This window comes from Microtus oregoni, unplaced genomic scaffold (assembly GCF_018167655.1).
Source record: "Microtus oregoni isolate MIOR12 unplaced genomic scaffold, Mior012 000091F_ref0000469, whole genome shotgun sequence".
In the NCBI taxonomy this organism is placed as follows: domain Eukaryota; kingdom Metazoa; phylum Chordata; class Mammalia; order Rodentia; family Cricetidae; genus Microtus; species Microtus oregoni.
This window is the reverse complement of record NW_024544600.1, coordinates 4,069,833-4,087,395: the sequence shown is the minus strand read 5'-3', so window position 1 is coordinate 4,087,395 and position 17,563 is coordinate 4,069,833. Positions and strand designations below refer to the sequence as shown.

General features: G+C 42.0%; 1 protein-coding gene across 1 annotated transcript in view; it reads right to left on the bottom strand.

Annotated features, from left to right (window-relative positions):
• The window catches only part of LOC121442353 (leucine-rich repeat-containing protein 37A3-like), a 59,602-nt gene that overhangs the window by 23,590 nt on the left and 18,449 nt on the right, over positions 1–17,563 (bottom strand). Inside the window, exons 5-10 of the mRNA XM_041643852.1 lie at positions 11,749–11,820; positions 8,803–8,877; positions 5,456–5,574; positions 1,310–3,030; positions 391–495; positions 101–199 (exon numbers count right to left, since the gene is read on the bottom strand). Of these exons, the coding sequence (XP_041499786.1) occupies positions 101–199; positions 391–495; positions 1,310–3,030; positions 5,456–5,574; positions 8,803–8,877; positions 11,749–11,820 (2,191 nt within the window). The remainder of the gene's footprint in view (positions 1–100; positions 200–390; positions 496–1,309; positions 3,031–5,455; positions 5,575–8,802; positions 8,878–11,748; positions 11,821–17,563) is intronic.

The following is a 17,563-nucleotide window of genomic DNA, read 5'->3' as shown; positions in this document are numbered from 1 at the left end:
GACTTTACAGAGATTTCCCTGGAGGTCACAACCACATTAGGTGTGGAGGTGCTGCCTGTACAGGGGCCAGAGGACATCCTCCCGGAGGTCATGAACTGACCCCATGCTGATTTCTGCCTTCTAGCCTCAAAATTCCACCATCCTCACGGACAGAGAACTCTCCACTGCTCCCACAGCCTCTCACCGCAACACCACCAGTCTGACACCAAATCAGAACGTTACATAATGACCTGACATTGAGGAGCCCGACTTCACAGAGTACCTGTGGACACTCGGGGGCATTATTTGTAGACAGAGAGGGTCAGTGGCTCAGGTTTTCAGTTCGCGGCCTCTAAACCTATGACACAGACCGGGCACATGCTGGACACAGGAATGTATTGTTGTCCTTACCTCAACGAGACAGAAAACGATAATCAACACTGTCACTACTACAGTTACAGATATTGCCAAGATGACTTTGTTGTTGTAGCCGTATCCTGGAACTTCTTTTGTGTGCTAAAAAGTACAAGATAAATGAATAAATAGGCATTTCTGTTGCCAAATAATAAAGTAAAAAGAATTAAAAAAAGTAAAGGCTTATTGCTCAAAATTCGTTCTTGAGCTGCGCTTGGTAACTCATGTATATAATCTGGGAATTGGAAGGTTAAGATAGGAGGACTGCCATGAGCTTGCTATCAACTTCGGCCACAAAGTGAGCAGGCTATTTTGGGCTATACTGTGATATTCTGACTCAAAGAACCAAGGTCTCAGGATGTACTTCTGTGGTTGAACCCTTTGTTTAGCTTGTACTAGGTGCTGGGTTTGATCTACACGGAACAGCAAAACAATATTTCTTTTTTTTAAAAAAAAAAAAAACCCTAAAGACATTCTTCCAGGTGAGTAGCTTTCTTATTTATAAAAGATCATACTGAATGCAATATGTTACATGCTTTTTTATAGTACATTTTATTATATTCTGTGTTTTAAGTCTGCTTCCGTGTCTTAAATTTAGAAACACAGTAGAAGTTAGGTGTGGTAGCAAACACATTTAAACGCAGCACTGGGAGGCAGAGGTAGGTGGATCTCTGTGAGTTCCGGGCCAATTTGGTTTGCATGAGAATTCTGGGAATCCAGGGCTACACAGTGAGACCCTGTCTCAAAAACAAAACAATACAATACAATACAATACATATAAAAATACAGTGGGAATCACTGTCTTGGCTGGGCTAGAGTTATGCGGACAATACAAGATCTGAAGTAGGAGGCCCTGGTCTTTCTGCTTAAGTGACTGAAAGGGTACGCAGGACCCCTGTTCCAGCACCGTCCTCACCTGACTTTGTTCCAGATCCTTCTGTTCGCCTTGGGTTTCTGTGCTCTCATTGATGTTCTCAGTTTTCCACTGGTCGGTATCCCAGTCGGCCCTGGACAACTTGAATTCTTGTTGCTCACTGAGAAGCTTCATCAGGAGGCCAGTTCTGGAGATGAGCTTGGCACAGAACAGTTGTACACGGGGGTCAGAGCAATCCATCTTCAAAGTCCTGATAACATGAGAAATAAGCTTTCTCACGTTGTTGTTGGGGATGAGGGGCCGCAGCTGCTGGTTTAGCTGAGATTCAAAGCGTTCACCTGGTGACATCAGTAATGGGTAAGCAAAATCTTTGAAGTGGTCATGGGAGTCAGACCCCAAGGTGAAGTCTAACTGTAGCTTGCTTGTTTGCTGAGCAGTTGGAATTAAATCAGATGTAGGCCCATTAGACTCTACAGTGGGATTCTCAGGGGGAATATTTTCTAATGCAGCTTCTTTAGGCCCAGTGAGGGCTGGTTTGAGGATGTTTTCTTCAGTATCATCTATTGCTGCCTGATTTTCTTCAAGAAGTTTTTCTGTAGGAGGTTCTAAGGCAGCATCTAATTGTGAAAAAGGCTTTTCTGCATAACTCAGGTCTCCTAAAGATGAAAAGACCCCTTCTGCAGGGGAATTTACCAGGCTCCTCACTGCAGAGGATGCTGGACTCTTTGCAATCAACCGGAAATGAGATATTTTCTTCCTAAGGTTTCTATGTCTATTTTCAGACAGAAAACTAGGGTTAGACCCCTTCGTTCTTTTCACATTGGCATTTGCACTTTCTAAAACAAAAATGGTGTAAGACAAGTCTTTTCGTCTGTCTATGAACTCAGGCAGTGATTTTGTAGTGGGAGTCTTGTCCACCAGTGACTGTTCTGTGGAAGAAGACACTGCCTCCCCATGCTCCTTTGGGAGCAAGGGCTCTGGGTGGGAGGAATTTTCTACTAAAGTCTTGGGCTTCTGAACCAGACCGAGCTGCTGCAACTCCGCTGTGGGTGGGCTCCCGAGCTGCCCGTCTTTGGCAATACTCTCCACAGGCGTCTGGACACTCTGCTTATTCCACAGGCTCTTGTCACTCACTCCCTTAAAGTGCCTTTTCTGTATGCTTCCTGTCCCCTTGAGTACTCTGTTCAGGCTGTGGAGTCGTTTCTCTGCCTTGTCAATTTCTGCAAGACTGTTTTCCTCTGCCTGGGCAGGGGCCCATCTCTTTCGTTGTTTAAATTTGGGACTCAAGTGGCCAGACTGCTGCATAAGCATGGCAGTTTTCTCTTTCTTCCTAACCTCACCAATCTCTGCATCTAACAAATTCTCTAGAAAATAAAGTTTATTCAGTTCATTTTTGTAAGCCATCTTACTTGCTTTTGGTACAGGGTTAAGAGCAAGCCTCCTTGAATCATTTTTGTAGGATTCCAGGGAACCATCTGCATTTTGTACATTAGAAAACAGCAGTTTTATGAATGGTAACAATGTCGACACCACATCTTCCAGATTTCCCTCTGAGAAATATGGCAGTATGTAATTCAGGGCACTAATCACGTCACTTTCATCGTTAAAGTCGAGCTGCTCATCCATGAAGCCTGAAGAGCTAAGATCATCTTTTTCTGAATAGGCTCTCTCTGGTTCAATAGTGACCTCAGTGCTGGTGTTCTCCTTCCGGGCCTGCAACACCTTCATGAATGGTCCTTCGGGGTTCCCTATAGATGCTTCAACTGTCAAAGATGGAGAGATTGCTTTGGGTCAGAAAATGCTGGCAGCCCTTTTTCAGTCCACGGTCATTCAACCCAACCAAGTAAATTAGGGGCCAGCAAATACCGGAGGAAGTGAAGAGAAAACTAAACTCAAATTTAAACCTATGAATTGGCAATGACAACCAGAGAGGACAGAACTAGCAAACTAGCTGCTTAGAACACACAAGCGTGCACACAGGGCACTGACGGAGAGTTGCGCACATTCCTGCCTCAGCAAAGGGGCGTGGTTGGAATCCAGGGTCTCACTAAATTGCCTATACGGCCTTGGAATGGCTCCTTTTGCCTCAGCCTCCTAAGTAGGTGGCATTAACACCATGTACCACCACACTCAGTTTAGAAAAACACTTAGAAAATCATTTGCTACCAGACATGGTGGCATACACCTGTGATCCTGGCAAAAAACATCCAGAGTCAGAGACAGGCAGATCTGTATGAGTTCAAGGCCAGCTTGGAGTATCCAGGCAATATCAGGCCAGTCAAGCCTATATAATAAAATCCTGCCTCAAGAAACAATCAAACAGTTAATTAAAATCACACAACTGATCTGTGGATAGAGAAAACTTGAGGCTGAGCACAAATACAGAGCTGGCCAATCTGGGCATGTTCCATTAGGAGAGGCTGGCAGCATTTACTGTTTCTAGAACGAGAAGTTCTTGGATTCCAAATAAAAGTGCATCATAGTGTTAATAAAAAAAAAACTGCAAAAGAAAACCAAAAAAAACCATCTACACCTGCCCTATAGGTCAGGGGTGCTTGAGACCATGTACATAAAGCCAGCTTTAGACTGCAGTGCAGTATATAAGAGACCACTGCAGCAAGGTGCCAAGCACAGTGTACATATAGTTCACATATTACCCCTCCCATTCCAGTCCCTCTCTGCTCTTTTCATGTATGGAACACTTTTTTTGTTTGTTTGTTTTTCGAGACAGGTTTTCTCTGTGGTTTTTTTGGAGCCTGTCCTGGAACTAGCTCTGTAGACCAGGCTGGTCTCGAACTCACAGAGATCCGCCTGCCTCTGCCTCCCAAGTGCTGGGATTAAAGGTGTGCACCACCACCGCCCGGCTGTATGGAACATTTTTTATATGTATATGCTTCTTTTGCTTTTTTGAGACAGGGTTTTACTGTGTGGAACCATTCTGTAGATCAGGTTGGCCTTGAACACACAGAGATCCACCTGCCTCTGCCTCCCAAGTGCTCGGATTAAAGGCATGCACCCTTGCAGCAGCCACCACCACCTGGCTAATAGGTATGTACTTTTAAAGGATTCATTTTACGTATATGACTGTTTTGCCTGCATTTGTGTGTGTGTACTTCATGTGTGCCTGACCTGACCTCTACAGGATCCCCTGGAACTGGAGTTATGGATGATTGTGAGCCACAGTGTGGATGTTGGGAACTGAACCTTGGTTTTCTGCAAGATCAGCAAGTACTTTAAACCACTAAACTATCTCTCTAGTTTTGTGTTTGTGTATGTATGCTCATACATACATACATACCTACATACATACATACATACATGTCTGTATGTGCATGATGTATATGTGTGATGGTTTGTGTGTGGAGATCAGAGGGGAGCCATGTGGAGTTTGTTCTTTTCTTCTACCTTTATGGGGGTTCCAGGGATTGATTAAGATCACCAGATGTGTGTGGCAAGCATCTTGACCCTCTGAGCTATCTCGTTTGCCCACTCAACAGTCATATTTTTAAGTAATGCATTAATATCTGAGAGTTCAATTTTCACAAGGGAGAAATTTAGAAGCTAGGGAGTTTTATTATGAATGAAGGAATAGAAATAAACAATTGTTAGTTTAAATTTTAGGAACATCACAGAAGGGGGCATGGTGGTAGAAAGCTTGTAAGAGCCAGAGGACCAGGAAGTCAGATGTGAGATTCTGTTGTCTAGGAGTGACAAGAAAGTTATGTTTATGATACCTCAAAATACAGTTGCCTACACACACGCAGAAAAAGCACAACACTGATATCCATGTTAAAGGTCACGAGGTCCCACTCCTCGACAAAGAGCTGCAGAAAACTGAGAGCCGCTGAGCGAGGCAGAGTCTATCCCTCCCAGGGATGAGCTTCCTAACTGGCTATCCAATAAAAGTGGTCAGCCATGAATCAGATACACACAAGCAACATAAAAAAACTCAGCAAGTTCTATTATAGATTTATGTGTTTATATATCTGTTTATAGCAATAATAATCAAGAAAAAGTCCATTTGAGAGGGAGGAGGTATGGGAGAGGTTGGAAGGAGGGAAAGGAAGGCACGAAGGGAAGTGATATAATTAATTTTAATTAAAATAAAAAGTAATTTAAAAAGAAATTATCTTTACCAGTTAAACATTATATGTCAAAATTAAAACATTCATCAGGCAAGAGACTCACGACAATGTGTGGAGTTTGTCAGACATCCAGTATGGCAATGCAGTTTGACTGTCTTGCAGACAACCTCAATATCAGTTTTATATTTGCAGAGGCAGCAGGCCATATGTCTAGGTAAGATTCTGTAAATAGAAAAACAGAGAATTGGTTTACTGGAAAAGCCTTACTGAGGTACAGAAGAGGCAGGCCAAGGCCACCACAGGGTCACAGAGGACAGAGTTTTTGAGGCATGTTCAGTTGGGTGGGGACTCAATGGCAAATTGCTGCTCTCTGATACTGAAAGTAATCATGGAGGAGGACAGAGGTGTTCAACAGAAGAGCAAGTGTCGTGTGTGTGTGTGTGTGTGTGTGTGTGCGCGCGCGCACGCGCACATGCACCTATAACAAAGGTGACAGGAACAGAACCAGGTGACACTGATGGCAGAATCCCCCTCCTCAGCTTAAGTCTCACTCTGGGTTGGTCATGCACAGGAAGAAGGGCCTGGGCAAGCCTCCCACCTAGGGAGAATTTATTTATGTTTAAGTGGAAGATACTAGAAGTCATCTTAAACCTAAAACCTCCTCCTTTAAGCTGTGTCATGTAGTTCAATGGCATCAAGGACACAACTGACCAAGCCTCATAATGTGCAGTTGAAAGAATAAGGGCTGGGGATGCAGCTCTTTGGTATGGTACTCCTGTATCAGTGCAAGGTCCTGGGCTTGATCTTAGAATTACACACACACACACACACACACACACACACTCGCCTCACAAACATACCACACAACTATACAAGCATACCACATACACACATACCATACGCACACATACACACATACGACACATGCACACACACATATACAACACACAATACACGTACACACACACATAGACCACAGTAAGTAAAATGTAATTGTAAAGAGAGTCCATGAATTGATAACAGTACTCAAAAACAAAAGCTGGGTAATTCTCCAAAAGACACCAGTTAATAAATGTGTCAGTTTAGATCACCAAGTAACAATTGCTTCAGACAAGTTTATCTTTAGGCCCATCCACGTGAAAGATGCTTGGGAGGACACGTGGTACAGCAGCAGTGAAGGCCCATTGAGGAAAACCTTTCCTTCTGGTCAAGAGGATGGGACTCAGATCTGGGACATTAGTGACACCATTCTAGTTGGGCAAGTCAGCCACCCCTTGAAGGGAACACTCCACAAGAAGGGAGACCCAACTTAAGCCATGCTAATGAGGTGAGAATGGTTTTCTCTTAGATGAGACAATCTGTTCTCCTTCCCAGAATTCCTGGCCTCCCCGCGGTTGCTGTGGAGTCACCACGCCCTCCTGAGTCCTTACTCTGAGAGCTGCTATTTTCACTTTCCTTCTCTTCGATCCCATTCTAGATGCTGGCCACAGCCTGATGCGCGTTTTCTAGTCCTTTGGGCCTGTTCCCCCCCCCACCCCCGCATGATGCTCTCTGCTCCCCTTTAACTACGTAGCTGTTGGAGTGGCGTGGTCTCCCCCTTTGTTCCTTTTGTCTGATATTTCCAGGCAGCAGCTGAGCCCACAGCTTGCTTAGTCTGTTTGTTTACTCTAATTGGCTTCAAGGTTCCTTTTGAGTCCATTCCTAACCCTAATTTCCCTGGTAACATGTGGATCTGTAGTGGGGCTTCCCCAAATTCCCATAGATTATTTACCTTATAAGTACCATGTTTAGCCGGGTGGTGGTGGCGCACGCCTTTAATCCCAGCACTCGGGAGGCAGAGGCAGGCGGATCTCTGTGAGTTCGAGGCCAGCCTGGTCTACAAGAGCTAGTTCCAGGACAGGCATCAAAGCTACAAAATAACTTTATCTCAAAAAAAAAAAAAATACCATGTTTAAAACCAACTTAAAGAACTTCAACATACCACCTTTGGGTGATCGGATTTGACACAATAGGCCACCTGAAATTCCCATCAGGAAGGCAGTGCCAGATGCTTGACCTAAACTATTCATCAGGAAACAAAGACAGATTGAGATGCCAATCTATAAAACACACAGACATGAGTAAGAAGCCAGACTTGATGATCACAAGTTCAAAGTAACCTAGGCTACAGGAGGGACCCTGCCTCATAGACAAAACGAAACCAAACCTCAACCAGAACACAGACACCTCATTCAGTCATTCAGTGTGGACTCTGACTTAAAGTAAGCATACATGGTAAAAGGTCATTTGCATATGACTAAATATTATAGAACACCAACTAGTAAAGAGTTAAGATGGCAACAACACAAACAGCACTTGAGATGAGCTAGCAGGAAGGCAAGCTTGGTTTGTTTTTTGTTTTTTTTAATGGTTTTTGGTTTTTCGAGACAGGGTTTCTCTGTGGTTTTGGAGCCTGTCCTGGAACTAGCTCTTGTAGACCAGGCTGGTCTCGAACTCACAGAGATCTGCCTGCCTCTGCCTCCCAAGTGCTGGGATTAAAGGTGTGCGCCATCACCGCCCGGCCAAGCTTCTTTTGTATCCTAGGAACTGCTAGTGTAGTTGAGGATGGCCTTGATTCGGAAGGACAAGTATTCACCACGATGCCGGTTTGTGTCCAAACCCAGGGCATCATGCACACTAGGGTTGATTTTACCCGCTGAGCTATACCCCCAGTCCAGAAGAACACTGTTTAAAGACATCGTTGCTTTCTCGTCCTCTGCTGGTGAGATACGCTAAAGATCATGCTCAGTGAGAGAAGATGGCCAAAAGGCCACTGTGGGATGTCATTTATGCGATGTTCTGGGGGAAAGAAAAGCTATAGGGCTAGAAATAAGATTGGTGTATCACAGAGGCTGGCAGTGGGAAGGGTACAAACATTCAGGAGGGATCCTTAGGGAGGGGACAAATGGTCTGTATCAGTTCTGTAATAGTGATTAGGGAACTAACTATGAAAGCTTCACTAAACTATGCATTTGAATTAATTGCATGAACATTATATCTCAATACCTCAGACTCAAGAAATAAGGCAAATCTCAAAAGAATTTCAAATACAAGAAATTATAAAGAAAACTAGGGCTGACAAGAAGGCTCAGCAGAAAGTCCCCTGTCATGCAAACAACTTTGATCCCTGGAACCCACAGTGTAAGAAGAGAGCCATCTCAGAAAGCTGTCCTCTGCCTTCCATACTCACACTCCTGCCTGCACACACACACGCACACACATCGCACGCACTCACTCGTGCACAAACACATCTGTACACACATATGCATGCATGCATGCACACACACATCTGCACGCACATACACACATGCATGCACACACACAGGCATGTCTGCACACACATGCGTTCACACACATACACATTAACATTTTTAAACCTAAGTAAACTCATCCTAAGAAAGTAACACTTACAGATGCTCCAGCTCCAGGGTCATCATGAGGATGTTCTCAAGCGCTGTCATTGGCACGTGTGTTTTCCCCAGGTCTCTGAAGGAGAGAGATTTCATGAGGAACCATTTTCATCACAAGCGGTCACTTATGCTCTGGCTTTCCTATAAAAGTATCTGGTTTAGGAATTTATTGTTGGGCGTGGAGAGATGGCTCAGAGGTTAAGAGCATGCACTGCTCATGCAGAGGATCTGAATTCATTCTCCAGCACCCACGTTGGGCAGCTCAGAGTCACATAGAACTCCATCTCCAGAGCCGCTGTCACCCTCTTTTGGCCTCTCCCACACATGTGGGCATATTAGCACACACACGCATACAGTTAAACATAACTAAACGTAAAATCTATTGCCATAGAAGATTATTTCATAGAGCTCTTTTCGGGAAAAAAAGGGCAGGCTTAATATTTGCTTAAATCAATAATCCCGGCATAGAACAGAGTCTGTCTCCATCACTGTCTGACTCATTTTGATCCCGGCATAGAACAGAGTCTGTCTCCATCACTGTCTGACTCATTTTGATCCCGGCATAGAACAGAGTCTGTCTCCATCACTGTCTGACTCATTTTGATCCCGGCATAGAACAGACTCTGTCTCCATCACTGTCTGACTCATTTTGATCCCGGCATAGAACAGAGTCTGTCTCCATCACTGTCTGACTCATTTTGATCCCGGCATAGAACAGAGTCTGTCTCCATCACTTCTGACTCATTTTGATCCCGGCATAGAACAGAGTCTGTCTCCATCACTTCTGACTCATTTTGATCCCGGCATAGAACAGACTCTGTCTCCATCACTTCTGACTCATTTTGATCCCGGCATAGAACAGACTCTGTCTCCATCACTGTCTGACTCATTTTGATCCCGGCATAGAACAGACTCTGTCTCCATCACTGTCTGACTCATTTTGATCCCGGCATAGAACAGAGTCTGTCTCCATCACTTCTGACTCATTTTGATCCCGGCATAGAACAGAGTCTGTCTCCATCACTGTCTGACTCATTTTGATCCCGGCATAGAACAGAGTCTGTCTCCATCACTGTCTGACTCATTTTGATCCCGGCATAGAACAGAGTCTGTCTCCATCACTGTCTGACTCATTTTGATCTTGCACACACCCTACTGCAGCTGTCACTCAAGTTTCTTTTCACTTTAATTGCTAAACACCCAATTCCCATTTATTTAAAGTCCTGTCAGTCAGTATATACATCTATATTAAAAACACAGGAAGCTGGGTATTTTAATTTTTGAGACAGGGTCTCTTTGTTAGCCCTGCCTGGCCTGAACTCACTATGTAGACCAGGCTGGCCTCAAATTCTGAGCAACCTGCCAGCTTCTGCCTCCCGAGTGCTGGAACTAAAGGCACACCACCATACAGAGCTCCCTTCTCACTTCTTTTTCTTAAAATATTTACTTATTATTTATACGTATGTGTTCAGGTGCCTGTTGAGGCCAGAAGGACCGAGTTCCAGGTGGTTGTGAGCCACCTGGTATGTGCTGAGAACTGAGCCTGGGGTCTTCTATAAGAGTAGTAAGTCCTCTTAACCACTTAGCCATCTCTCCAAACCCCTTTCCTTCTTAAAAAAAAACTGATTTTTTTAAGTGTGTGTGCATGTGCACAGAAGTCAGAGGTGTCAGATTCCCTGGAGTTGGAGTTACAGGCAATTGTGAACATCCCAGTGTGGTTGCTGGAAATCAAACATAGCTCCTCTTTGTAAAAGTAGTATACACTGGGGCTCTTAAGCCATTAAGAATTTTGCTCTTCAGGAGGATTGGGGTTCCATTTCCACATTAACATGTGGCTCACAATCGTCTGTAACTCCAGTCTTCTGGCGCCCTCTTCTGCCACACGTGGGCACTGCATATACAGGTTGCCTAGACATTCACAAGGAAAAGAGCCATACTTGAAATATTTTTTAATTTAAAAGGTAGGGTGGATCTGGGGGAGAAAGAAAGTGGGGAGGAAAGACTGGGGAAGAGAGCTGGGGTTGGGATGTAATATATAAGAGAAGAATAAAAAAGAAAAATAGTATACACTTATGACTGTGCTTTCTGAGAAGATATTCCTACATTGTTTACATATACATCTCTATGTTCTTCAACACACTTTCCTCCTCAGCTGAATGTCTTGCCCATTGTATCCTTTCTTTACCTTTTTCATGTGTGTGTGTGTGTACATGTGCTACAATGTGACGGAGGAGGGTTATCTGTCTATGTGTTATTCTCATTGGTTAATAAATAAAGAAAACTGCTTGGCCTGATAGGTCAGAAGATAGGTAGGCGGGGAAGACAGAACAGAATGCTGGGAGGAAGAAGGCAGGGAGTCAGACGCCATAGCTCTCCTCTCTGAGATGGACGCCGGTTAGACTCGTCCTGCTCAAAGCCACAGTCAAGTGGCAATACATATTAATAGAAATGGGTTGAATCAATATGTAAGAGCTAGCCAATAAGAGATTAGAGATAATGGGCCAGGCAGTTTTCTTTATTTATTAGCCAATGAAAGTAACACATAGACAGATAACCCTCCTCCATCAACAATGTATTTGTGGAGGTCAGAGGACAAATAACACGAGCTAGTCCTTGAACTCAGGTCCTCAGACTTGCTGGAAACCCTCTATTTGTCAGGCCCTACTCTTATTTCTTTTATTTCATTTTCTTTTAAGAGACAGTGTCTCCCAATGCACACACATGGGTGATCTGTAACTCACAGAGATCTGCCTGTGTCTGCCTTCCAAGTGTTGGAATTAAAAGCAGGCACTGCCTTTCCTGGGCAGTCAATGATTTTTTTAAACATTAGTTAAAACTAAAATTGGGATTTTTTAAAAAATTTTAAGACAAAATGCTCTCCCGATGGAAATAAAGATGAGTTCCTTAGAACTCATCTAAGGACCCATGAGACGGCCACAATACTCACAAATATTTTAATGCTGGCAACTTATAAAGGTATGGATCTTCAACAACTGTCAGAGGGTTCTGGCTGAGGATTCTGAAAATGTGATAGAATTTATGTTACAAACAATGCAGCATCTTGAAACTACCTGAAAAGTTTGTATTAATTTCTTTGGCATGGACATTTATATTTTTAAAAAATCATGATTTTTTTACCTATAACATCCTTTATAGGTATATATTATTATATATATTATTATTGTATAATATACTTAGAATCCATGAATATCCTTCCCTTGGAAACCATCCACGAGTATAGGAAAAAATAAAGTAAAACGGAGGAAAGGGGGGATAAAAAGGAAAAAATGCCAAAGAGCTTTTAGGTTTAAAAAAATCCAAAAAACAAGTAAAAGGGTAATAAAGTCCTTAACCTATAGGAAAGGCTTTTTGCTTTGTTTTGTTTTGGGTATTTTTTTTTCAACACAGGGTTTCTCTGTGCAACAGTCCTGGCTGTCCTGGAACTTGCTCTATAGACCAGGCTGGCCTTGAACTCACAGAGATCTGCCTGCCTCTGTCTCTGCCTCCTGAGTGCTGGGATTAAAGGTGTGCACCACCACTATGCAGCAAGGAAAGTGAGCATTGCATTATAAGAACTGAAAGGAACAGCCTAAGGTTTTCAGACAACCAACCTTAATATATCCAATAACTTTACAGGCTCTATTACAGCTAATTGGACTCCTGTGCCAATGTTAAATTTAAGGCTATTCAAGGAAGCAAATAGTCTCATAGGGCATGCATTCACCTTTTGTGAAGCAAATGTCAAACTTGTGGTCAGGCTTTAGAACAGCTGGTACAGGAGCAACTAGATACTCAGCATATTGAAGAATTAACCAGCCCTTGGAATTCTCCTGTATTTATTGTTAAAAAGAAATCTGGAAAATGGAGAATGGTAACAGATCTAAGAGATGTTAATAAGGTGATCCAGCCAATGGGCTCTCTACAGTCTGACATTCCGTTGCCGTCCCTATCTCCTAAAGGATGGCCTCTTATAGCTATTGATTTAAAAGATAAAAGATTGTTTCTTCACAATGCCTTTAAAGAAGGTATACTTTACAAGACACAGAAAAATTTGCCTACGCATTGTCAACTAATAATTCTCAGCCTGCTAAATGATATCAATGGAAGATTCTCCCACAGAGAATGTTAAATAGCCCCTCCCTCTTCCAATATTTTGTAAGTCAATTTCCTGAATCTATAGTTTATTATTATATGGACAACATTTTACTATCTGATTCAAATTGGATACTTTAGAAAGAATTTTTAAAGAAGTAAATAAAATTTTGCCCTTTTAGGGATTACAGATTGATCCTAAAAAAAATCCAAAGAGGAGACTCTGTTAATTATTTAGGCTACAAAATAGCTTTACAACAACTTAGACCTCAAAAGGTGCAAACTAGGATTGCAGACTCTTAATGAATTCCAAAGATGGCTAGAAGACATTTGCCATCTCTGGCCTACTATTGGGATAGGCCCTGATGTTAATTCAAACAAAACCTTAGATAGTGACAAGGACTAGAATAGTCCCAGGGAATTATCAGCTGAGGGAATTGACTTTTAGTGAAGAGAAATTACAGAAGGAAATTCAGAAGATTCTCATGGATCTGAATCTTAATGCATTCTGGTCATACTACACTCCAAACTTTCCCCTACAGGAATTTTAATACAAAGGGAAGACATTACTTTAGAATGGACCTTTTTTTACTACACAATCTGAGTGAAAAATTAAAAACTGATTTGGAAAAGGTCTCTGAGCTAATTCTAAAAGAAAAATTGAAACTTTGCTGTTGAATGAGTTTTCTGTCCTGCCCAGTTCCTGCAGTCATTAACTCCCAAAGAAATCACACAAAGGTCTACATTAGTTATAAACCAATTGGCCTAGTAGCCCAGACTTTTTATTAACTCTTATACTTATATTAGCCCATTATTCTTGTCCATGTCAGCCACATGGCTCAGTACCTTATTCAATGAGGCAGTCATATCTTACTTCTTCTGTGGCTGGGTCACAACTGCAGACTAGGACTTCCTTCTTCTCAGAATCCTCCTGTTCTCATTGACCTGCCTCTACTTCCTGTCTATATACTTCCTGCCTGGCTAGTGGCCAATCAGTGTTGTTATCAAACTACAATGAACAGGATATAAACCATTGTCGCCCAGCACTCCTACCCATCTGTTTCTTTTTAAAGGAACAAGAATTCTGAATCTAATACCCTTTGCTTAGCTTTTCTCTTGACCATTAGCCATAACAACTTGTAACCAATGTTGTAAACAAATGAAAATTTCCATAGTCCATTTGTTGGGAACGTGGATATAGTTTTCCAGGCTACTTCCTGCTGTTTGGGGACACTGATAATCTTATGGGGACCTAAAGAAAATTTAGAATTATCGCCAAGTCATGACTGGAGTATCCTGTGAGGTTTGATCATCTCAGGCAGCAGTCTTGAATTTGTTTTTGATGAGAACTCAGACATCTGGGCCATCTGTTCCTACCAGATATTTCTCAGGTGGTCTTCCTTGATCAAACCTGATTTTATTTATCTCAGAATAAATCCACAGCCTCTCATTTCCTGTGGAAACAAAAGCAAAACCTCTTCTCCAAAGTAACATACCTTTTGACTTCAATTTTGAAGTAAAGGTATTTTCAAAATATTTATGTTTTATTAATCCAGCAGCATTTATAAACAAATACCTTCTAACAGCTATTGCTCCTTCCTCAGCTGTCAAGCAATTCAAAGACAACATAATAATATATAGTATCCCGACTTTCTGTATATTTTTCATCTTTATGAGGCTTTATTTTAACCTCTATTTCTTTTATTTTTAATTTTTGGCTTTTTGAGACTGGTTCTCTGTGTATCTTTGGATGTCCTGGAACTCCTTCTGTAGATCAGGCTGTCCTTGAACTTACAGAGATACACCTGCCTCTGTCTCCCAAGTGCCACCACACCTTGAACTTGCAGAGATCTGTCTACTTCTGCCTCCCAAGTGTTGGGATTAAAGGTGTATGCCACCACACCCAACTACTAACTTTTTTTCTTTTTTTCTCTCAAGTCTACATATATTTTTAAACACAGTAAAACATTTAGAGGTTTTTTTCGTCTTTGAATCTATCTTTGCAGTATATATCTCTCTTTTTCTGACCACATGAGTCTTTAATTTGCTAAGCTATATGGAGAGGATTGAAGCTGTGGCTTTGATGGCTGGATCCAGACCATTTCTTATTTCTGAGGTTCCAGGCTCATGGTGGAGGTACCAGCTGGAGCCATGTTTATTGCCACAACTCTATGGCATTTCAAGGCCCCTGCCAGCAAGCAAGCTGCAACATTGTGCTCACAAACCACACTCAAACGCTCTGTAGTCGTACCTTCTGCCTGAAAGAGTCAGAGTTTGCAATGGCAGGATGGCCTAGAAGCTGACAGTTTAAAATGGCAGTGCTTTTTTCCTGCTAAGGCTGAAAACCAAAGAGCATGCAGTCAGTTTTTCATCAACACCATTTGAGTGTTTTGTGGCAGGATCTCTTAAAAGAGCTGCAAGGTTTTGCAGCTAAAACTGAGTCAGGAAGCCTCTCTTAAATGAGACACATTTGCCTCTAGCGAGCAGAGCCCACCTGAGAAAGTGCTGCTATCAATAAGCCATGCTTTATTCTTTTCTGTCTAGAATTACTTCCCAAGCTCTCTCAGGCTTTATGTGGATTCAGTTGTCCATGTGGGTGCCATTTGTTGTCAGGGTGCTGCAGCTTGCTTGCTGGCAGGGACCTTAAAATGCCATAGAGTTGTGCCAATAAACATGACTACAGCTGGTACCTCCACCTTGAGGCTGGAATCTCAGAAAGCTAAAGAATGGGCTGGATCCAGCCATCAAAGCCATGACTTTAATCCTTTCCATATTGTTTAACAAATTAAAGACTCACATGGTCAAAAAAAGAGAGATATACAGTAAAAAGAGATTTAAAGATGAAGAAAACCTCTAAATGTTTTTACAGTGTGTTAAAAATGTATGCAGGCTTGGGAGAGAAAAGAAAAAGGTTAAAGTCCTTAAAATAAAAAGAGAGAGTAGCTGGAATGGTGGAACATACCTTTAATCCCAACACTTGGAAGACAGAGGCAAGCAGACCTCTGTGAGTTCAAGGCATGGTGGCACACACCTTTAATCTCAATGCTTGGGAGGCAGAGTCAGACAGATCTCTGTGAGTTCAAGGTGTGGTGGCACATACCTTTAATCTCAATGCTTTGGAGGCAGAGGCAGACAGATCTCTGTGAACTCAAGGTGTGGTGGCACACACATTTAATCCCAGTACTTGGGAGGCAGAGGAAGGCAGATTTCTGTGAGTTTAATGACAGCCTGGTCTATAGAGGGAATTCCAGAACAGCAAAAGATACATAGAGAACCTGTCTCAAAAAGCCAAAAATTAAAAATAAAAGAAATAGAGGTTAAAATAAAGCCACATAAAGATGAAATATACACAGAGAGTATGGATACTGTATGTTATTATGTTCTCTTTGAATTGTTTGAGCTGCTAGAAGGTATTGTTTATAAATGCTGCTGGATTAATAAAACATAAATATTTTGAAAATACCTTTACTTCAAAATTGAAGTCAAAAGGTATGTTACTTTGGAGAAGAGGTTTTGCTTTTGTTTCCATAGAAAATGAGAGGCTATGAATTCATTCTGAGATAAGAAAAATCAGGTTTGATCAAGGAAGACCACCCGAGAAATATCTGGTAGGAACAGATGGCCCAGATGTCTGAGTTCTCATCAAAATTCAAGACTGCTGCCTGAGATGATCAAACCTCACAGGATACTCCAGTCATGACTTGGTGATAATTCTAAATTTTCTTTAGGTCCCCATAAGTTTATCAGTGCCCCCAAACAGCAGGAAGTACCTGGAAAACTACATCCACATTCCCAACAAATGGACTATGGATATTTTCATTTGTTCACAATGTTGGTTACAAGTTGTTATGGCTAATGGTCAGGAGACAAGCTAAACAAAGGGTATTAGATTCAGAGTTCTTGGTTCCTTTAAAAAACAGATGGGTGGGGGAGTGCTTTGGAACAATGGTCTGTATTCTGTCAATTATATTTTAAGTAAATGCTGATTGGCCAGTAGTCAGGCAGGAAGTATAGGTGGGACAACCAGGCTGGAAGTAGAGGTGGGGCAATGAGAATTCTGGGAAGAGGGAAGTGCATTCTGTAGTTGTGACCCAGCCACAGAGCAAGCATGATGTGACTGCCAAATAAGGTACTGAGCCATGTGGCTAACACAGACAAGAATAATGGGCTAATATAAGTTATTAAAAGTTAATAAGAAGCCTCAGCTAATGGGCCAATCAATATAAACCTCTGTGTGTTTCTTTGGGACTTAATGATTGCAGGAACCGGGCAGGACATAAACCTCATAACAACACTTCGTCCATTAACAGGAATAGACCCAGCAAGAATTATAGTACCTTTTAATACTAGTGAAATTGACAAATTATTTGAAGAAAGTGAACCCTGGCAAAAAACTTGTAGTATTTTTTGAAGAGATTAGCAACAACTATCACGAAAGTAAGAGAATTCAACTTTTCAAGAGAACTAGCTGGATCCTTTTTCACATTGTATGGGGCAGACCAATAACTGGAGCCCTTACATTCTATACTGATGCAAATAAATCAGGAAAGGCAGGTTGCAAATCAGAAAATTTAAGTAAAGCCCTTATGATTTGGTCCAAAAATCAAAACTATATGCTATTCTCATGGTACTAAGGAATTTTAAAGAACCTCACAACATAGTTACCGATT